Source organism: Porites lutea, chromosome 3 (assembly GCF_958299795.1).
Source record: "Porites lutea chromosome 3, jaPorLute2.1, whole genome shotgun sequence".
NCBI lineage: Eukaryota > Metazoa > Cnidaria > Anthozoa > Scleractinia > Poritidae > Porites > Porites lutea.
Genome location: NC_133203.1, coordinates 49,508,397 through 49,531,622, shown reverse-complemented (window position 1 = coordinate 49,531,622; position 23,226 = coordinate 49,508,397). Strand labels below are relative to the sequence as shown.

Below are 23,226 nucleotides of genomic sequence, written 5' to 3'. Positions count from 1 at the left end.
ACATCTTTCTCCTTTTGATCGTCTGGAATTGTTAAAACCATTTATACCTTTGTTATAGAATTTTGGAGCTCCCTTCATCACTACTGAGTAATTCTAGCGGTTTTACAACACAGCAGTTTGATCGATTTAAGTTTGAAAATGGATGAGGACGTGGAGGTCGAAGATTTCGAGATCACCGACCGCGACCTAATGGAGGGTCTCGGTTTGGGATTTAGAAGACATAGAATGACAAAAGAAGAAGCGATTTATGGAATGTGGGCTGAGAGAGACTCAGATGATGACGAAGGACCTCGTGGATACTCGAAGAAAAGAAAGAAAGATTACACCAGGCCACTGAATTTTGTGAGTGGTGGGATTGTTCAGAAAGGAAAAGATAAGAACTTGGAAGATGATGGTACGAATTTAGTTAGCGTATTTTTATTGTATACTTATAGTAACCTCTTAAAAATACTGTTAATTATCTTGTTAAGATTTCTGTATAACCCTATACATTTATTATGCATGCATCAATTTCACAAATAGTTTTGAAACATGAATACAGTCATGTTATTGATGTAACTGTATGGGGTTATATGGAATCTTACCATTATCTTTACCAACCAAGACTGATACAACAATAACAACTTAACAGACTTGCCAACCTCCAAAAGGCAAAAAATGTGAGATTCTAAAGTTTGAGCTGGAAAAAGTAGTGAAAAATGGGTAAAAAGTCCTTAGATGTCCCAAATTTCCTAGTCTAATAACTTTCTGTGGCAATTTTGGGTGTTGGAAGTCACATATCACTTTAAAGCTGTAGCAGTAAATATCACTATCAAATTTATGATTTAGGTTTTGTAATTTCTTGCTTTAACTTGACACGCAATTTGCAACATTTTTTGATTACTGAAGGTTCAAGGTCATTTTTAGAGGAGAAACTTGAACTGCGCTGCAGCAGAAGAATTACAAGACATTTGTGTTTGTTTGTTTACTTTTTATCAATGGTAATTTTTAGTTGGGGGCTGATGGCTAAAATTTTTTTTTTTAAAAAAAAAAGCGCAGAATAAGCTGGGAATTTTGTTTGCTGTTCAAACTCACCTTTTAAATGGGTTGATATGTTTCGAAAGCACAAATTTTGTTTCATCAAAAAAGAAAGTTGGGCTTGCAAAAGCCATTTGCCGCAGTCCGCAGCTGGTACTTTGTGATCCTCCGTACCAGAGTGCGGTCTGTTTGATGAATTTGTTTCTTGTGAGATCAGTCAAGTGACAAGCTCATTATATTTCTCAACTTGACTCTTGATTCTCGAAACTCGAGAATCAATTCTCAAGCCTCGAGACTTGATTCTTGAAAGTTTTGAGATTCAAGAACCGAGTCTCGAGAATCAAGACATGAGTGACTGTCAACTTACTTTTGAGGGGTATTGTATGTTAGTCCATTATCCTGCTTGTTTCATCTCATTTTCGCTTACAGAACTTTATATATTACATACTCTCTTCATTATTAAAATTTTGGGCCACATTACCATTTTGGGCGACTTAACTAAAATTTTGGCCAACATACAGGTAACTCTGGTTTTGGGTGACGTAACTTCGGGCGAGATATTACAATGCTGATAAACGAAAATTTATTTGCAGTAAAAGTGCAGTAAAACAGAGAGGAGTACAGGCTTCCCCAAGTAATCATACATAGGGGCTACAGAAAAAGTGCAGCCATATATACTTAGGTGATTAATTTATAACCATTGGGTCAGATACAATATTGCCTGGCCACTGACCACTATTGTCAATCGTTGTATTGATAATGTAATAAATGGAGAGGTATTACAGTGTGCAAAGAAAGAAGTGTCCGATAGCCTGGGGCTAGTGGATTTTGCTATTGGGCTAGTGAATTCTGTTATTAACTTGCCCGATGGGCAAGTGAATTTTTTTGGGGAATTCAAATTACAGATGAACTGTGAAATCAATCTGCTCATCAAAACGTTTTTGGGGCTAGCTGAAATGATATTTGGGCTAGTAAATGTTAGCTTCAGCTTGCCCAAATGGCAAGCTATAAAAATGACTTTCTTTGCACCCTGGGTATTACCTCTTTCTCACAATAACAACATTGTTTGAATTTTTTTGTCAGATACAGCAAGTGTTGGCAGCAGTGCAAGTGAGAGAGGTCCTGGATCAGGGAGAAGTTCTCCTGTTGTGAAAGACAAAAAGCTGTTTAAAAGCACAGGCGTCAAGAAAGATGTCAGCTCACTGGGTTAGTTTACAATGATTAGATTTAATTTTGTAATACAGTAGAACAACGTTAACTCAAACTCTGAAGGGAAGTGAAAAATAGTTCGAGTTAGCAGGGAATTTGAGTTATCGGGGTAAATTTCACTGAAATTTGATCAAGGGAAAAGAAATTTAGTTTGAGTTAGTGGGATTTTGAGTTATTCGAGTTCGAGTTATCGAGGACCCACTGTTGTTAGTAATTCATTTAGTACTGTTGTATTGAGATTTGTGCATGCCAGTATACTTTGCTACACTCAAGCAGTTTGATGAATGATACATATAGTATGCAGAAATGGGAGTGTTGTTCTTGAAAGTGGTCAGTTGTACTAGTTAACTTGTTATCTAATACTCTACAGTTGGAATGGTATTATTGAAACTTTTAACAACAATAAACAATTTATTAAGGTAGTTCCAATGATTTACATGGGCACAGTGTTAGGGTTGAAATAGGGTGAAACTGCAATAAGCGTGTAAGTCTCTTGGCCTTTAATAACAACACCACAAACCAAATTCGAATTAAGATTTATTGTAGCCGACGTGCTTGGTACTAAGAGTGTGCATACAAACAGCGTGGGTTGAAACTAAAACGATAAAAAAGCAAAAAAGTTACAAGTTGCGACTAAGGTAAATTAGAGTAAGGAAATAACAAAACTGCAAAACGAGGACTGTGAAGTACACTTACATTGTTTCGGCCAGAGAAAACTGCTGTAAAGCGGACTGCGAATAACGCGAAGAGACTTGCAAGAAACTAAACAGAACTGCGCTAAGCGCGGACCAAAATGAGCTGCACAAACTGTACTGCAAAACTACGATATGAAAAATACGCTAGAACATGCGGAAAATAAAACTATAGAAACTTAGAAAGGCGCTAATGAAGATGAAGCAGCAAAGAAACGCTAACGAGGGCGCGAAAACTGACAGAAAAGGAATAAACACCTAAATTAACGCAAAAAGAAAGACTAAACAAAAGGACGAAAAGAAGTATAAACTAATTTGCGTACGCAAAGGAAAAACAAATTACGCAAGAACGAATAATAGAAAAAATGTTACACTTGGATCTTACATAGGGTGTAGACTGGCATCTTTCTTACAGTAACTACATTGTATTCATTCACTGTGGTCAGGTTGGATAAAAGTCAATGACACTTCAGGGTTGTGCTTTAGTAGCTCTCAGTGGCCCCAGGTGCATCATTTTTGTTCTTGTGTGGCTAGGAAATCTTAAGTTCATTTTTTTTAAAAATAAAAATCAAACATGGGGCACCAGTTGTTAGAAGGCCAAATAGCACTAACCAAGTGTTAAGTTTTAATCTGGATTTCTTTTTCTTTTATTTTAAAAGTATTTTTCGAATAATTTTCTCTATTTTATGTGGAATACCCTCTGTAGACTAATTGTAGACTAAGAGAATTAAACTGAATTTGTTTTTTAAGCTTTCATATCTTAATTTAAATTTAACGGTAACCCTGGGTTATCTTTACCCAGCATTAAACAACCTGGCCCTGGATTTAGAGGTGTAGAGCACTGGGCTCCCATCAATTTTTTCTCAGAGCATAGCCTTGAATTGATCTCGAAAGCTCTCTCATGGAAAGCCTAAGATTCTGTTGTTTTTATTTTAGGAATTAATGAAACCTGGTTTTCACTAGTGACAGAGTGAAGTTATAAGCAGAAGAGTAGAGTGTTATGATCTAGTGAAAACAACTTTCCAATTTCTGCTTATCAAACTCGCTTATGATCTTGTGAAAACTAGGTTGCTGGAGTCGCAAACATAAGCAGATGCAATCAACCAATCACAGAGTGTGGGAACGAGCTCTCTAAATTATTGGTTTATTCTTCCTATACTGCTTCTGACTCTATCAATCTGGTTTTCACTAGATCATAAGTGATAGAATCATAAGTGGAGTCAGAATAATATGGAAATGCTCTTGAGTCTTCTGACTCTGATTCCATCGCACTTATGGCTCTAATTATTTTACTAGGTGGTCACTAGCACTTTTAAGACTCTGTTTATGACTCCCTCTGTATATGTAGCTCTTTCACTAGTGGAATTGAGTCTTGATAGTGTTGTTTTTTATTATATTTTATTAGTCTTTTATAATCACTGCCCACTATCCCAGCAGGCAGTTCTGATTTCAGGGAATCAGTGCTCAGGCATAATGTGGGGTGGTTTTTGTACGCTTGTTCTGTTTACTGATCTATATCAGCCTCTTGGCTATATCCATTGTTATCATATCACCAGTACATATAAGTCCTGTAAATGTGAGTTATGATCGTATGTGTGTGTGCTGTCATCATGGATCACCAAATTATGAATGTTAACTAGTTAGAAACATTGTGTACGCTGTTCTTGTCGTAGGTTAAAAGAATATTAATTCTATTGATTGTTTACATTTTAGGGTCACAGGTATTTGCTAACAAAGTGCGCAAAGCTGGAAAGTAAGTTGTCTCTTATAATGCAGAAAAATCCTTTTAAGTTACAAATATTGTGTATATGTTACAGGTCAAAATTAAATTCAGGTTAAATTTTTTAACCATGGTTGATTCGCAATTTTATTGGTCTCCTACCCCTGATAATTCATATTGAAGGGTTTTGTATAATGATTCTGTTTGGTCTTTTTAATTTTCTTCGAAAATATTCTCTTAATCAGTTTGTCTACTTTCTTACATTTTATTTGTTTTTGTTGTTATTACAGGGACATAGGTTCTTGGGAAAAACACACCAAAGGAATTGGTATGAGACTGCTTCAAAAGGTACAGGGTACTTCTTGCCACTTATAGGACATTTTTTGAGTAACACCAAGTTTGATTTTGACCACAAGGTGCATGAACAGATTACTGGCATAATGAATATTAAGTGTTCAACAAGAAGCTGAATTTGTGAATGATGTTCATTAGACAAGAAGGTTAGTGATGGTGTCTGATGATAACAGAGGCACTGTTGCGACCAACAACACGTATCTGTCTTTGAAGGGCATCTATCTTATAGAGAGTCAAAAAATGATGAAAAATGGGTGGAACAAAGTCTTAGTGTCTTAGAAAGGTATCCGCCTCAGTTGAAAGAGCAGCCAATCTTTTGTGCCAGAGGTCGTGAGCTCACCTTGGCATGGCTAAGTTCAAACTGTCAATAAAATGCTGTTGTGATTGAGACCTTGTCTGAAGTGAGTTAGTTTCACTATTGGATGGTTGGTTTCACTATTGGCAGTTTAAAACCATCGACCTTGTTTCCCCCATCCTCATATGCGATGTAATTTGTACATATATCAAGAAGAAGACAGAAAAGAACCCATTTCTTTGTTTGGAAAGAGACGTAGCAGTCATTCACCCCAGTGTGATTGACTTAGGCAATTGTTGTACTGGGAGGGCATAGATTACACATGTACGTGTGGGCTGATCTCACCTGTCTAGTTCCTTTTTCATTCAGCCAACTGTTAAAAGAAAGGAAGCTTGCCCTGGTTTCTCTTTATGGTCGTTTTCTTATAATACACCAGTACTGTAAAGGTATCCATCAAGAGACACTTGACTGTGTAGTCTTACCTTAGAAACTACAAGTGTTTACACTCAGTCTCATTTTTTTTTGTAGATGGGTTATGAGCCAGGAAAAGGTTTAGGAAAGGAAGGCCAGGGTATTGTGCTACCAGTAGAGGCTTTCAAGCGTGAAGGGCGCGGAGCTTTGGGAAGTTATGGTCCAGAAAGAACCAAGAAAGCTCAAGAGGTAAGGAGGGCTTGTGTGCATAATATTATTACTGTAATTGTTATTTTTTGGCCTGTTTTCCAGTCCTGTCATGACAGCTCTGGTATTCATCTTGCTTTATCATAATAGTTTCATAGAAACTAAATTTTTTTTTGTTTACAATAATAACTGTTTTTATATTCTTTCATTTTCACTCAGTTGCGGCCTCATTATGATGAAGAAGAGGAGGAAGAGGAGAAATTCAGGGAACAACTTCAGCAGTGGAAAAAGACAGACGAGGTAATACTGCCTTGATGTCTTCATGGTTAATTTTGTCTTATTAATATTGGCAATATCAATCAATTATTTAAGGTTTTCACATTTCTCCAGAGTGAATGATCTTTCATGTTCAAGTGGTTTTTCAGTGTAAAATTGAAATCGAATAAACTGTGACAAAGAAATCACCTCTTGACTTCCTTTCATTTTACCCAGTCAGGACAACTGCAGCAGACATGTTTAAAAAGAATCTGGTGAATTTGTGCTAGTAACAATAGTTAATATATAAAATGCAAGTATGCCAATAAGACCAGCCACAGAGCGATGATTTCTAATTTTTGAAATCTCTAGATATTGATGTAATTTTGTGATTGTTACAGGCAGTTAAGTTACATTTAATTTTCAATCAAATTAGTGAAGCAAGCCAGAGACCAGAAATGTTGACTCAATATCTAATTCAAGAACTCAGTTTTGCTGCAAGAAGCTTGTATATCTTTTAACACAGACAAAACACCTAATGTGCAAACTAACATTATCTATGGGCACTGGAAAGGTCATGTCCTGACTTAAAAAGTTTTGCTCTGGAAGTAAAGGGTTGTTTTCACTAGTGACAAAGTCAGTGTTGGAGTAGTAATCAGAAGCGTAGAGCTTGTGATCCAGTGGAAACAGTGTTCTGATTCTGCTTACGGCTCATCGCTTACGTTCCAGTTATGATCTAATGAAACCCAGATTGTTGGAGTCGGAAGCATGAGCGGAAGAACTAAACAAATCAAAAAGTGTGGGAACATGCATTGTGATTGGTTTATCCTTCCGCTTCTGCTTCCGACTCTGACAATCTGGTTTTCACTAGATCATAAGCGGAACATAAGTGATGGGGTCAGAAGAAATGGAAATGTTCTGATTCTTCTGACTCTGTCCAGTTCTGTCATGCTTACTCCAATTTTTGATTTTCACCAGGTCATAAGCTCTCTTACAGCTGCGCTTATGACTCCAACTCTGACTCTGTCACTAGTGAAAATCAGCCTTAAGACAAGCTTGTAAAAAATTAGTGGCCTATAATTGTTGACAGTTTGTTTTTAGCACTCAAAACGTCAGCCAGTCATATTTGTGTGTTAATTTGTGAGGGCAAAAGATGATTCATTGGCTTTGGCTTTGGGAAGCAGCATCTTCTGGTGCTTCAGGCATCTCACAGCTTCACTACTCACCCTTTGCACTTGTACCAACCCCCTTACTTTGACGATTAGTGAGATGCTGCTTGCAGTTAAAAGATTAGCTTCAATTAATCAATCGAAGACTTAATTTAACTTCAAATTAGTTGATGGGAAAATTGCTAATATCTCCAAAGTTATTCATCAAAATCATTAGAATACGTAAATACATAAATTATATGTACACGTATAAATAAATAAAGACATAAAAATCAAATGAGAAAAAAACTGAATATTGTGAGTAAAATAATAATTAAAAACATGCACGTATGTAGAAATAATTCCAAGAAATTAAAATTGCTCACAAAAAGAACAGCATTCATTATCCAGTTGAACAGTTTTTAGCGCAGTTTTAAAAAGAGGAAAGAGAAGCAGACACATATGTTATCTGTTAATGAGTTCCATAAGTTGCTAGCATGCTATCAAAATGAATAAAGACCATACTTAGTCATATTTACTTATTATAATAAATAAAGAAGGTGACATTCTTTGTAGCTAATTCATGTCTCAATGGTTCTTCATTTTTGATTTTCAGGGCTACTCAAAGCCAAAATATGTTTACAAGACTGCAGATGAAGTCAAGGTACAGTTTTCAGGGTATATTAAGTTCTGGATTCTATTTAATGATTCCAACTCACTTTAAAAATTGAAGAAAATGATGTGCGTATTGTAAATACATTACCCCCTTAAATAACGTGAGTTTTTTTTTTTTGCTGTCAAGAAAAATAGCCAAAAAATCTTATTCTGAATCATACAGGATATCTCTTTTGGAGTCAAAATTCAACTCCTTTGTATCTTGGTCTTGTTTGCTAATTGAAGTTCTTTGTAATTCACTCTTCGTTATCTTGGTACTCTTGCACTTGAACCATTCACTTTGATTAGAATCTAAACTTAGGAGGAAAACTACTATTAAAACTACTATTTTGCCCACAATAATACGGTGCCCCACAAATGTGTCTATGTCACAGGTCAAAATTAAATTCAGGTTAAGTTTTTTAACCTAAGTTGATCCTCTATTTGCTAGCCCTAATATTCATGAATTAGGGCTAGGTTGCCTGTCAGCAAGCTCTCTCATTTGGGTGAGCGAAGCGAGCCGTGTGAGAATGCTTTCGTGTCTCGTCTCGCATGCCTCTCGGGCATCTATGTTTAATGATATCCCCCCAATGGAGAGCTTGTTTGCAGGCGAGGGTTAGGAGACGAAAGAAACTGTGGATCAATGTAGGTTAAAAAATTTTAATCTGGATTTAATTTTGACCTGTAACATCTATTACTATAACACGTAAAGTGCAAATTAATTATTGACATGTGACATACGATAATAAACCCTCCACTCATGGCATGACACGTGTTAAAAAATGTCGTAACAAACAATTTTATTTCTCCAAAATAGCCAAGAAGCATGAATGAAAACTTTTCAATATACAGTAATTAATATATACAAAAATAAAAACTTTATGTGTTTGTGAATTTAGGGCAAATTGATGCAAAATTGATTAGACTATTGAAATACATGTATTATTAATTTTTATGTCCTCTTTTACTTAATATTAATGTTCTTTTAAGACAGTGTTTTTTGTGTGGCCTTTAATAACTTAAAGTTTGTTTATTTGCTCTCAGGCTTCGGGAGGAAGCAAAAAAGGACCATCCATATCTCTAAAACACAGCAAGATCAAGGTAATATTGTTTTTACTGATTTTGAGGCAATTTTACTATTGCATTATTTTTTTTGTAAGACTCAAGCATGTTTTCTGTGATGCTTTTTTTAGGTGGTGGACATGACAGGACCTGAGACTAAAATCCTAACTGGTTATGGTTCCCTCGCTCAACAGCATGCCAAGCCTGGAGAAGTTCCTCCGACCACATTAGGTGAATGATGATTCATAAAACTTAATACAATAAATAATTATTAACTTATTCGCCCTGGAAATTATTGCCATAAAAACTGTGTTTGAGGCTTGTTGAGCTGTTTTCTGGGCAGTATCTGGCCGAAAAGAACCAAAACAGTCCAAACGTGTACAGGTTGAGCACTACACTGCATCTTGTCTCTGATGCTAAATTGCATCTTCTGAAGTTTGGGTATTTGCAGTTTCAACGGAATTTTGTGGTTGACCTAAGATGAGTTTTTGGCAATTTTTCTCTGGCCTGTTTGACTAAGTTTTGCTCTTTTTTGCTGAATAATGCTGATGAAAGCTTGTTAAGCTGTTTTGTGGTCAGTCTCAAGCCAAAAAGAACCAAAACAGCCCCAAAACGTTTACTACATGTAGTTGAGCACTACACTGCCTCATATTCATGATGCTGAATTGTAGCTTCGGACGTTTGAGCATGTGCAGGAGGCAGAATTTCTAAGGCTGTGCTCTAAGAAATACATTGTATTGTATGTAGCCCAGTGCAATGAACCTGCGAAATCCAGGGTGCCCAACATATGATTTCTATAAAAAAAAAGAAAAAAAAAAGATTAGTTTTCTAGTCACCTTTGAGCAAAAGTTAGGTCCCAGGGCCTACCGGGCGCTGCTAGAACACAGCGCGTTGATTACATTGGAATTTTGTAGTTGAGGTAAGGTGGCTTTTTTAAGTATTTTTCTCTGGCCCGTTTGATTGAGTGGTGTTCGTTTGTATGTTTGGTTAAAAAGATCTTTTCCCCTGCACAAGTTAAAAGTCAAGGCTGTCATTGACCATTTAAACTAATGAGGTCACAAGTAGTAGAAAAAATGAGCCTGGATTCGCACAAGAGGTTCCGTTGTGAATAGGTTAATGCATTAAAAATACAAGTATCTGATTTTTCCATTTCTTTCTTTTCAATTGTAACTGAAAGGTGGGTGAAAAAATCCCCTGGTGTCTCTCAATAAATTATTATCTCTTTTGCATTCTGGTAATGATATGGCTATTATTGGTTTTAGTTCGAGATACAGAGGCAGCATTTTCCATGCCTGAACTAACCTACAACTTGAACCTGCTGATTGATATGGCAGAGACTGACATTATTCAAGCAGACAGACAGTAAGTTATTGTTCAGTTAGTATTGTTCCATAGCCATGTAATGTATGTACATTATCCATATATCAGTGGGATGACATCTAGACCATTCACAATCCCCCATTTTTCCATAAGATCGTCGGGATTGAGCATCTGTACATTTGAAACCAAGATAGCCACCTTAAACGCAAAGCACATGATCTTGAAGATCATGAGAAAATTAAAATAGATGACTGTGGACAGTCAAGATGAGTTCCTGATTGTTTTACAGACTAAAGTATGAGCGAGATCTTGTCGTGAATCTTAAACATGAGGAGGAGAAGCTTACAGCAGTGTTGGAGCGGGAAGAAAAGGACATCAAAAGATTAATGGATGTTATCAATATGATAGATAGGTAAAGCAGACTTATTTGTTAAGCCCTATAGTTTCATGTCTTTTCTTCTCCTCGTTTTGTGCTCCCTTGGGTGTCATCTACTTTTGATCATCTGTTAGGCCCTGTCCACACATATCCTGATATATGTTTTGGAAACAGAGATTTTTTTCTACATTTCAGCCTTCCATTCACACAGAAACAGGCACCAAAATTGCGGGTTTTTCGAGAACGGTCCCCATAGTGGAGATTTTTGAAAATGCCAGCTTCTCGTTTACGTGTGAAAGGATGAAAACAGAGGTTTTGAATACGATGATGTCGTACATCATTACTACTGGCATTACGCATGCTCTTTTGCTCTGTTCCAAGTGTTTTCATATGTACAGGCCAAAACAAGAAAGAGTTTAAGACGGAATCCATCAGGAAATTGAGTAATTTTAATTTTCAGTGGACAAAAATCTTGTACCAGAATGATTTAAAGAAAATTGCTTTCTTTTTTACATTTTTTTAAGGGCTTAAGATGTAATAAATCATCTGTAGTAACACCAAAAGAAAATTTTTCGTGAAGATCCGAGAAAATAAATGTCAAATTTCACAAGAATTATGATTATACAGGTAAAAATCTAAGAATTTCACGTGTAAGACGTAATTTTGTGAAATTTGACATTCATTTTCTAGGGCTCCCATAAGAAATGTTTTTTGGTTTTACTACAGGTGATTTATTACATATTTAGCTCTTAAAAAATGTAAGAAAGAATGCAATATGTTTTAAATTATTCTGTTACAAGAGTTTTGTCCACTGAAAATCAAAATTACTCAGTGTCCTGGTGGATTCTGTCTTAAGCTTCACTTATACGGCAAACGTCAGATTCAAGTTCAGAATTTCTCAAAATAGAAAATGAGCAGATAAAAACAGCTCAAAACAATTCGCATGGATAAAAAATTGCGTGAAACTAATTGATTTAGGTGTAGAAATAATGATCAGTAAGCGACAAGTAAAGGGGAAGTTCAACTTGGTCACGTGGTACAAATTCGCGTTTGCCGTTTGACGTAAACGTGATGCTTAACCTCTCTAATGCAAATACGTTACATGTGGACGTGTATTGTTTTGAAAACAGAGAAGAAAACCTCCATTTTCAAAAATATTTGGATTGTGTGGACAGAACCTTAGTTTCTTACTTCAGCCCTTCCCTCACACAGTGCTGATTTTGGAAGATCAATGATCAATGTGTGCATTACAGATCTTTGTGAATCCTTCATGTACAATGTAGCCCTGGTGCCTATTAAAATCCATAATAAATTTATTATTACGTTGTGCATGTGTTGGAAGTTATAATCATGCTGGTGTGATGGTGCTTGTTGATTGAAGGAAGAGGGAGGGGGGGATTGGGTGGCATGGTCATCGGCTTCGAAGGCCCCTTATAGCTGGTAACTAAGGCTTTATCACATTGATAGGCACCAGTTTCCAAGCTCATCAATAAATGGGAGATTTAGAGTATTTAGATGTTTAATTAACCCTTTGTACTTTGTAACCTTTGTTATCTGACTATCTGACAGGTGTCGACAACAGTCATTGTCACCAGATGATGATACTCTCACACTTGACAAGTGTGAAGAAATTTTTAATACTTTGCAAGAAGATTATTATGAGGAATTTAAGGTAATACTATCTTTTTGCTTTGGTATACCAAACATTATCATTCTGATAGCCTAACACAATGCTCCGGATTAGCCTTGCTTTTTTGTTCAGCATAACGTATTATGTTTTATTTTAACAGATGTACGACTTGGCATCCCTTGCTGAACCGCTTGTTTTCTCTTTGGTAAGACGCAAATCTGCACCTCTTATGTAACATCAGATGAACTGGAGATTCCTACTAGTATCGCAAATAAGGAGCTACTTTCTGGTTATTCACATCAAGTATTTTTTGGCTAGAAACAAAATTTGTCACACTACTTGTCACTTTCATGACCTAATACATGAATGTCAGCCAATACAACTGAAGATTTTGCTAGATGATGGTAGTAGAAGAATTACTTATAATAGTAGATTCACTGATCAACCATTTCATGCTCTCAGCCTGTAGTGTGAAGACATTTAACCGCGGTAGGATTTGCTGAGTTGTTAGAGCGCTTGACTGCTGAGAGAGAGGTCGCGGGTTAGATTACTGGGATGGGATCAATATTCAGGGATCTTGATAAAACGGAGAAATTAAGGCAAGACTTTCACCTGGCTTACGTGAAAAATAGTACTTTGGTGCTAAATACATGGACAGGTGCTTTTTTACTTTAATGGTTTCACATGGTACCATTGGTTTGTTTTGATGTTAAGTCATTGAGCAGTACCCTTTCCATTTAGTCAAGTCAAAGCACATCAGTTCCTGCCTGAGGGATCGATAACAATCTATTTGATATTCCACACAAGGAGTGATTGCAGTCCACCAAGCTGTGTTTATTTATTTATCAGGAGAGTAGCGTCCATATACGCACACACGTTCATGCGTACAGCTGAAATCTTGTATTCCTGAATTCATTGTTATCATTAAATCGGGATGACTAATAACTTTAAGCCCCATTTAGGTAATTAACTGGTTGACTGACTGACTTGGTTTGATTTGACCTGCAGCTGAGGAAACACTTCGAAGGGTGGCAACCTCTTGCTGATCCATCTCATGGTTTTGAAGTCATGATACGATGGCGAGAAATACTGGAAAAGAAAGAAGCAGAAAACTCCGCTTTCACCCTGACGCTAGCACAAGGACTGAGTCATGGTGAAGAGAAGTATGTACTCAGTAACCTGTTCTATGAGCATCCAAAAAAAACCTTTTGCTACAAGAATAGAGACCAATTAAGGCTGTGCTCTATCCCTTTTTTGAAGTGGAACTTTAATACAGGGGAACCTTGATATAACGAACCTCTACATAACGAAATCCTCGGTAAAGCAAACGATTTTCTTAACCCCAGTAATTGTTAAACATGTGGAAAGAACCTTGATATAACGAAACTTCGGTATAGCGAAAACATTTTGCCATTCCCTTGGCCCTTCGTTGTATCGAGGCTCCACTGTAGATGAAGTGGAATACATTAGCACTGATGATGTCATAACCTTTTTCTCTTGAATAAAATGCGGGGGAATCTCATTAACATAAGGTCATGTACTATTTGGACACTTTTCTTGAAGATTTTGACGAATTTGAAGTTGTATTTCTTGTTTTTAAGGATGAAGATGTATGACCGACTCGTGTGGGAAGTGTGGATGCCATTCCTTCGCTCTGCTATATGGTATGTTATGTATCTACATTAGTTACCATACTTTTGATATTCAGTTGTCTGTTGAAGGCCAGCATAAATATCTACATTGCACTGCTTATGAAACTAAGAGAAAGGTATCTAAATCTAAGGCTACTACTGTGCAAATCTCCCACATGGGATAATTATGCAGAGAGAACAGTTAGCGGTTATTTAGTCATATCATAAGTAAGCTGAGCGTGATCGTCCGGGTGAACGTAGTCCTGAATAGGACTGTTGTTGACAGTGACTGACTTTTCGACAACCTGTGCGGTAGTCATTTTCAGAGTCAAAGTGAGTTGTATCACGTCAGTTGATGGTATTAAACGCTGGTTATTAACCTGATTAGACCTGATTAATCGCGATTTAGCAGTTTTCGTCTGCATATTTCATATTGTAATGCATATTATATGTTGTATTTAGTTCATGGAATTGTCGAGATTATGACCCAATGGTTAGCCTTTTAAATGTGTGGACCCCAGTCTTCCCTCAGTGGATCACGGACAACATCAGAGATCAGCTGATTATACCGCGACTACAGGTCAGATATATAGTGGAGTTCTCGCGCGCAGCGGCGCACCATGGGCAAGAAAATTTGGTTTTCTATGCTTCCACGAAATTTTGGTTGGAGAAAACCGTCCGTACGTACCGCGACCGCGATTTCTTGCATTGGAAAAATTTATCACTTGTTTGCCCTCTGGAAAACCACGTGACATTGCTTTTATCCCATCAGTCCTTAAGCGCGTGCAAAGATGGCGGGTAACGTGAATATGGTCTATTGATGCCCAATATGTCAAGGGCATAAAGTTTAATTTGGAAGATTGTGAAGGGTACATATATAGTGATGTGCCGCATAGCACCGTTAAACAAATGAGTAAAAAGAAGAATTCAATTGACCACTCCAGAAAATACCGTAACATATAAGCATTGTCTTCAGTTTCTCTTAGGAGTTATAATGGCCCCTAGAGAAAGTGAAAACAATGCTTATGCAAAAGTTGGGGGTTACAAACAAAGAGCATTATGGTATGTTATGGTATTTTCTGGGAGAGGTCAATTGCTTCTTATAACCACAAACCCCACTGAGCGATGGAGTTAGGGGGCCACAGAGGCAAGTATAAAACCTTTTGTCCTCGTTGAGTTTATTCTGATATCCTTAATACGATATCAATGCGATGGACGTCAATTGTATTGATATCAACAGAGAAAGGGACACAGCGTGATGGCTCAGCTGTTGTGGTAGTGTGGAGCTGGGGGAAATGTCGAAAGATTTCATATGTTATGTGAGACGAAATAGAAGCCTTTAGAGCTGGCTTTTTGAAATGAAAGCTCGTTACGTTGATCTCGGCTGCCATTTTTTTAAGCCCTTGTTCCTCTCCCTTGGAATCAGTTTTTGTACTCGCTCCAACTCTCTGTCAGTTTCAACTTCCAAGATGACGGAATTGCATTAGTCTTAAGAATAGAATCATCGCTTGCACGTCAAAATACGCCTGCTTTGCACGCTAACGAAGTAACTGACCTATTGCCCTAAAATCTTCGAAAATAAACAAAATTACCACTAGCTCGAAGGATAAAATCTGCTATTTATGAAGAATATTTGCTGGAATAAACATCCCTTCATATCCTGGAACGACCGAAGAACAGGCAAATGTTTTGAGGACGAAAACTTTTTAAAGCGGTAAGAATTAGCAACCTAGTTTCCAGGGTCTTTTGGTTTTCTAATATGGCGGCGACAGGCCGAGAGAACACCCTGGGAACGAGGTCGACATTTTAGCTGGGAAAAAGTTCGAATGTCTTGAATAATAAAGCAATTATTGGATTTAGCTAAACAACGCGTTATTACGAACGCAAGGGAAAAGTCTGCCATGGTTGCAAAACCCTTGTTTGTTTTTTATGTTGTGTTGTGTTCAGGCAGAAGTAGATTTGTGGGATCCATTAACAGACACTGTCCCAGTACATGCTTGGATTCATCCATGGCTTCCTCTAATAGGTGAGGTTATTATTATGAATTGTGTAGAGTGCAGTGATCCCTCAAGAAAGTAGCTGTAGTAAGTCCTTTTGCGTTGCGCATGCGCGGAAAATTTTGAAACTTACCACAAGTGAAAGAACTTTACAGGGGACAAAGTAAACTTCTAACAATAGTTTACCCAGACAGGTAATGAATAATTCACGGTTGTAAAGAGTGTCCGCGATAGGTTACTTTTCAATGCAATGAAACTTGGGCCTAGTATAGGCGTGCGTATGGATATATGAGTAGAACGCGATCTTAGTGGACATCAAGGAATCGAAAGCAACTCACAAAAGCTGTTGTAGTGTTTCCCTTGTGCGGTTCATTAGTTTAGTAATTTTTTGGGGGAAATCAATCGATAAATAAAACAGTTGAAGTTTTTAAGTTCTGCTATGTACCGGTCTTTCTCTGGACCCTTATTTGAGCGTAATGAAAATTCTTCTCCATTTTTAGGTGAACATCTTGAGCCCCTGTACCAACCAATCAGATTCAAGCTAGCCTCTGCACTCACTAACTGGCACCCCTCTGATCCCTCAGCAAAGATGATCCTAGAACCGTGGACCAAGGTACTTTTCGCGTTTTTAAGTCTCATCCCGTCACGGAGCCTTTCTTTCGCTTGCTCGATTATAGCTGCCTCGTCCCCAGTGGCTCGTGATCGCTTTTGTTTTTTTTTTTTTGGGGGGGGGGGGGGGGTGGTGGGGGGAAGGGAGTTTCAGGAAAGACGTTTTTGAGCGATGCACGTTAACCGGAAGTGAGTCATTTTCGCTTTCCATATGACGTGACGCTACCAAATTTGTACTTCTAAGTGTGTTTTCTCTCATAGAGACAATTTGCCCTAAAATTTGCTCAAAAGCACGCCCCAAGATTGCAAACCGTCCACTTCCGGTTGACGTGTATCGCTTAAAAACGTGGTTGTTAAGACCACCTAATTATTAAGGAAAGCGGGGTGTTCCCATTACCCCGCTCTCCTTTGTCTCCCGCTCCCGCGCCGCTAGCTTGTTTCGTGAATCCCACAAGCTTTGGGAAAGCCTATGGTTGAGGCAGCGATTTTGGCGTACTCGCGAAGGTCTCTGTATGAGTCAAGCACGTTCTTTGTTGAGCGTGCGCGGTATGTTGCTAGGATATAGTTTCGAACTATTATGCAAAATCTCAGTAAACAGTTGTTCGCCTGTGTTATTTCATGAAAGCTCTTTTCCATAGTTTTATCACTGCACTTTTGTGAACAGGTTTTCTCCAAAGGAACCATGGACGCATTCATTCTTCGCTCAATTTATCCTAAACTGTCCCAGTGCCTTGCTGAGTTCATCATCAATCCTCATCAACAACACTTAGGTATGAAACCACAAAATATCAATTCTCCTTGCTGAGTTTCACTTGTCGTTCACCAGTGCGGTATGGTGTACTTATAAAGCGGCTCTGTCACGGTTGCCCAGTTTATTTTGTTTTCTAATGCCATTTACGAGTCCTTGTTCTCTATAAAACTTGATAAATTACCTGTGAATGACAAAATCACATCTTTTGTGTCAAACAAAGAATGTCTCCAAAGCATCATATCAATCGTTACAACAACAATAATGAACTTTGAAAAACTGTTGGGCTAAAAAAAACCACAGATTCAATCCGTTTCAATCTTCTTCAAGTTTGTCCATCAGTGCCTCCTTTATATTTGCCGTGTCGTTTATACCTTCTTCTAATTTTTTTGAGCCGTTATTTAATGTTTCACTCAGTTTGGGGGCAGTTTCCTCTCTTAGAACTATGATGAATTTCGTGGCCCAGCTATGGTAATCATGATTCTCAGCACGTGTAGCCGGTTTAACCCTTTAAGTGCCAATAGTGACCAACAACAATTTTCTCCTAACAATATCCATACACTGTCAAGAGATAAAGTTATGAGAATTAATAAAATGATCACCTTAGGGAAAATGCTTTGATCTTTTATCAAATTCTCTCAACTAATTCTTAAAGGAAATGTATGGAGATCAGTTTGGAGAATTTGTATGTGGATATTGGGGCTTAAAGGGTTAATATCATTTTTATATCACAAGGAGAAATCGTAGATTGATCCGTGTTGTGCTCGCTTGTTTTGCAGAACCTTTTCACTGGGTCATGGAGTGGAAAGATATTATAACACAGCAACATTTCGTCAGTTTGTTGGAGAAACACTTCTTTTCGCGATGGATTCAGGTTTGTTTTTTGATTATGATGCTGAAGTTGGTCAATGGTGAAAGAAAATGCCTTACTAATCTTATTTTTTTATTTTGTCAGGTTCTGCGAGGTTGGCTGAGTGTCAGTCCTAATTATGATGAAGTTATCCAATGGTAAATGAATTTCTTCCATCAGTTTTACATCTTAGAAATTGAGATCAAGAATTGACAATCGTAGACACGTGGCTATGGCCTTGGTTGATTGACCGTTTTCCGGGAATAAAAATAAACTAAAAAATCACTCATTTTGACGTTGATTGGCTTTGTAATAGCTAGAAATCTGCTTTAATTAAAATATCTCAATTTTTTTCACAGCATTTAAATGGCTCAAAAATCACGGTACAAGAGCTTTGCAACAAAACTTTTGCATATTCTTATTCCGGAATATGATCAATCGAACGCACCTCAAGGCTCACTTCTTGAATTTTTACTTTCTTGTAGTTTGAGTTAAGTCTATTTCTGTCAAATCCTTTCCCTTAATTTCGTTCTCAAGTTTTTCTTTTTCATCCGACGTAAAGACGAAAAACTGTTGAAGGATCCAGGGAATAAGGTCTGCGTCGTCGCGCCCACGACCTCTGCGCATGCTCTCCTTCGGGTGAACGATTTCTTGGTGCATGCCTCAGCACACAAAATGACAATGATTGTCGCTTCTAAGTCTTAACTTTGTGTTCTCTTATTTTGTGTTCAAGGTATTCTGGCTGGAAGGGCATGTTTAGTGAAGACCTACTCAATAATCCAAGCGTCAAAGGTTGGTCTTTGTTCGAACATCTTATGTGTGCATTATCACACCTTAAGTTTTAGGGTGCTTTCCAAAAGTCAGAACTGGTCGGCCGGACCATTGCCGGACCAGTCATTTTGACAATGAAATAGGATTTTTCCAAGAGTGTTTTTTATGGACGCCCATCTCCTTTGTGCATACCACTTAAAATTTAATTGATCTGACTGGACTGATAGTTTTGATTAAAAGTAAGATTCTCAATGCGACAGGAATTGTCTGGCCAGTCAGTTCTGACAAATGGAAAGCGCCCTTAGTTTTGAGTGGACTATAATCTTTATTTTTCGTTCCATGAGCGATTTAGTTGAAAACATTAGTCCTTTTGATTTCCAGTGCACTTCAACCGAGCGCTTGACGTCATGAACCAGGCTGTGACGTCACCAGGTGGTATTCTTCAGCCAGGAGCCAAGGAGAATATTGCTTATCTTACCAGCACTGAGAGAAGGTGAGTGGATGAGTTTCAACTTTAGTTATTAGCGAAACATTGTGTATCTGTATTTGCTTTTGATCCACATTTCCTCGCTTTGCAAAACTGGCGCTCTTTTTCTTTGTCATAAAATATAATTGATCGACGGAATTTGATAAGAATTTTCTGTGGGAACGCACTTTATCGCGCTTGGCCTTGTTAGTATAGCTGTTAGATATGATTAGTTTATTGAATTATCTCTTCTTTCGATGACGCGCGTGAATGCGTTGGTTTTAATTTTACACCACTCCGATGCACCCCTAAAAAAATCCCAAAATACAAAGGATTCACGAATTGTTCATTGGACCGGATGTGTTGGGTTTCTTCTTTATGATATATAATGATTTAAGCCTAAGTCAAAACATTGAAAGGATCAATTTGTGAAGAGAGGTGACGGCTCTCTATTTTAACTCCCTTATTCATGAGAGCGCAACCAAGAAAAAGTGTAACGTCAGTTTTCTTGAACTTAATTCTAATAAAAAACGCCTTGAATAACTTCTGAATGATGAGTATTTCGATTAGAAGAAAACCGGTGTCAACTCGGGGGGCAAATGTCCCATCCATGAAGTGTAAAAGTGTAATAGTTAAAAAAAAAACGCTTAAAAAGCTACAGTCAAACGCCGCTTTAGGGACACCCGCTTGAAACAGACACTTCATTTTGCTTTGTCCCTGGTGAAAGAAAGCCCCCTTTTCCTTAAATTCAACCCGCTTGATACCGGGACACCCCGTTAATACGGAGACTTTCCATGGCCCCCTCAGTGTTGCGTGTTAACGTGGTTCGACTGTATTGAGTATTTTTATAGATCATCCCTATGAATTCTCGCTATGTAGTAATTCAGAAGTTTCCAGAACCTACAAAGCTTTCTACTTTGACTGACTCATTTTTGATAGTCCTGTGACAAAGTGATAATAAGTGATAATGGCTACGTTCTTTGGACGCAGAATTTTGGTAAGCAATTCACTGTGCACCTGTGGCGGCGCCTATTCTCTTTCGTAAACAAAGCGTTAGTCCTGTAATGACCTCGTAGAACTCGCATGTTGTTGGACTTGTGACTCACTGTATATATCACTATATTGTTGATTATTTTTCATTTCAGAAGAGAAGCAGAAGCAGCGGCCATAGCCGCAGCAGCTGAAAAACAAAAGGTACCAGCTTGGAGTTTTATTCAGTTTACCAGTTTAACTTTAACTTACATGTTCAGGCCTTACATGTTCCTGATCGCCCACATGTTACCTGGGCATAAAATCATAGCGTAGTCTTTCATCATAATTAGTTTGTGTTACTTTTTCTGACAATTTCTTTTTCTTTCTATTTAATACTTTGTACGTTATTTCTAACAAAGTGGACTACAACTGTAGTTGGTATGGTTCTTCTGTTCCTTACTCAGTCCTTCCCCACTGCTCTCTAGCCTCGTGTCTGATTTTAATGACTTGTATGCAGTTAAAATGGTTACGTTAAATTGCAAGTACCTTCATCAGAGCTTTACTAGTTCTTGTTCTTAAATTTTCCCTCCAGGCCGAGGCAGCTCGAAATGTGGCCTCTCAGAACGTTCCCTCAAATTTTAAAGACCTGATACAGAAGTTGGTAAGTGTCCGACACACAGACATCCTGTTGTTAATTTGTAAACAATTTTTAAAAGAACTGCCTGCATTTTGGATTTCCTTATGTAATATTTGTAGGTGGTACTGAAATTATATTTTTGCTGAAATGGAAAACAGCAAGATTACTCTTGTCTGTTATCGTTGTAACCATTTTGACAATTCCAAAAATCTTGTTGTTCCGACGGCAGCACAGCCTTAATTATTCTGTGGCTTAGAGACCTCGACATTAATTGCAAAAAAAAAAAAAACAAACAAACAGAAGATTGGATGGACCCTAGACAGACCTTCTACGCGGAGGACGAACCATTGGTCAAAGCATGCGTTTTTAAAAATCGTGAACTGCGATTGTGGCCTTTGCTCGTCCATTTGTTGTTGTTGTTGTTTTTAATTTTTTTTTAAATTTTCTTTTTCTTACTTTCCACAAGAAAACTAACTTTTCGTTGTCGTTTGTTTTTCATAGGCTGAAGACAACAATCTTTTATTCATGCCAATCCCTAACAGGCGCTTTGAAGGAAAAGCTTTGTATTCTTTGGGGAAAGTGACTTTGTACATCGAAAGAGGAGTTGTATTTGTACACACACAAGGGGTCTGGAAACCAGTGTCTCTGCAAGATCTGATGATGATAGCGAAGTGAAATTTAACGCTTACAACGTGAAAAAGTGAAAAAGTAGCCGCGTTTACTACGAAACGAATTCACTTTGTCATTTTGGGACAGAGAGAGAGATCACGGTCAAAAGCATTCACTGGAAATGGCGGGAAGTTTTCACATTAACTTCCCCGAAAGATTCTTGGTGCCATTGCGCTGGTGCGTATAAGGGAGAATGCGAAAATTAACCAAAGCGAAAGCAAAAAACTACAAGCTCTTGGTCTATGAGCCAAGAGATCCAACGATGAAGGATTGTTGATTCAATTTTCTCTTGCCAACAAACCAGGAGAAGTGTTATTGTCTGTTCTTGGACGTTGCTGGTCTCGTGGAAAGTTGGCCATTGACACGTGGGCATCACTCGTATCCGACAAGGAAGGAGGAAGAACCTAAAGAAAAATATAATGATACACCTACAGAAGCGTGAAACTTAAAAAAGATGCTTGTTCTCCTACAGAAGGGGATTGGCCTGGAAGGAAGAAACTGGACCGGCGCTCAAAACCCCTGCGCTCGCTTCAAAAGTGAAAGTTAAACCTCAGCAATTACCAGGATGGCTGTAGTCATTTGGCAAAAAAAAGGAAAAAATACAGCTCCAAGAGGTTAACAGCTAAAAGATCGCTTTATGACAAAACAGGAAAGCAGGAAAGACTAAAAAGTGTTTTTTTTTTAAAGAAAAAAACTGCAGTTGTTCACGTTGTTGTCGTTGCTGGTTGATGTATCCAGGCCGGTGCATGCAGAGGTCAATTTAATAAAACTGTTGCAAATTTAATTTACAAGTGTGGCTATTGTTTTAGAGTCTGGAAAAAAAAAGCTACACTTGAAACGTTTTATGAAATTTATCCCAGGTGGTTGCGTGGCGAGAGTTCAAATGCCTGGTCGCCGTCACGACGAACGCAATAATAATGCTTTTCTCCAGGGGCCGGATTCGGGAACCCTACTTTGTGAAGAACTAAGGCCATTTCCACTCGAATCCGGACATTTTTGAAACCCGCATACCCTTTCTCCGGCTTCGTGTGGACGGGGTCTTGAACGGCACCGAAAAGCGGTTTCAAAACAATGCGGTTTTAGTGATCGGATTCACTGGTATCGTGTAAAAAGTATGCGGTTTAAAAAATATCCGGATTCTTGCAACGACGATATTTTGCGCAACACAGCATTGCAATGTTGGAACAATGTTGCAACCATTTGAATTAATATCGCACCGATGTTGCAACGCTGTGTTGTTTGTTGTCATCGTTAGCATATCCTTACTTTGAACTTAACATTGAACAAGATAGAATACGCAAATCCTTGTGAAATAAGCAAAAATTGAATAAATTGAATGATTTTGCTCCTTTCTGCTAATTCCTGGTGAATTTTGAAGTACCGTAAATTCTCTATTAAGTTTCCGCGGGAGGCTTATTTATTTCAAGCCCATTTGAGGGAGGGCTTAATAGAGACGAGGGGAAGGGGGGCTTATTTAATTTAGAAAAGGCGATCGTATCAGTTTTCCACATAGGACTAGGAAACAA

The 23,226-nt window shown here is 37.9% G+C and overlaps 1 protein-coding gene across 1 annotated transcript; it reads left to right on the top strand.

Annotated features, from left to right (window-relative positions):
• The first annotated feature begins 89 nt into the window (after positions 1-89).
• LOC140931344 (tuftelin-interacting protein 11-like) lies at positions 90-23,005 on the top strand. Its single transcript, XM_073381140.1, has 26 exons — positions 90-394; positions 2,101-2,223; positions 4,632-4,671; positions 4,929-4,986; positions 5,816-5,947; positions 6,125-6,205; positions 7,925-7,972; positions 9,007-9,063; positions 9,156-9,255; positions 10,287-10,386; positions 10,634-10,756; positions 12,290-12,392; positions 12,511-12,555; positions 13,359-13,513; positions 13,952-14,014; positions 14,444-14,561; positions 15,929-16,007; positions 16,479-16,591; positions 17,252-17,357; positions 18,115-18,209; positions 18,291-18,343; positions 18,919-18,977; positions 19,338-19,449; positions 20,568-20,616; positions 20,987-21,055; positions 21,533-23,005. Exons 1-26 carry the CDS (start codon positions 139-141, stop codon positions 21,704-21,706), a joined length of 2,511 nt encoding a protein of 836 aa, XP_073237241.1. The 5' UTR covers positions 90-138; the 3' UTR covers positions 21,707-23,005.
• The last annotated feature ends 221 nt before the right edge of the window (positions 23,006-23,226 follow it).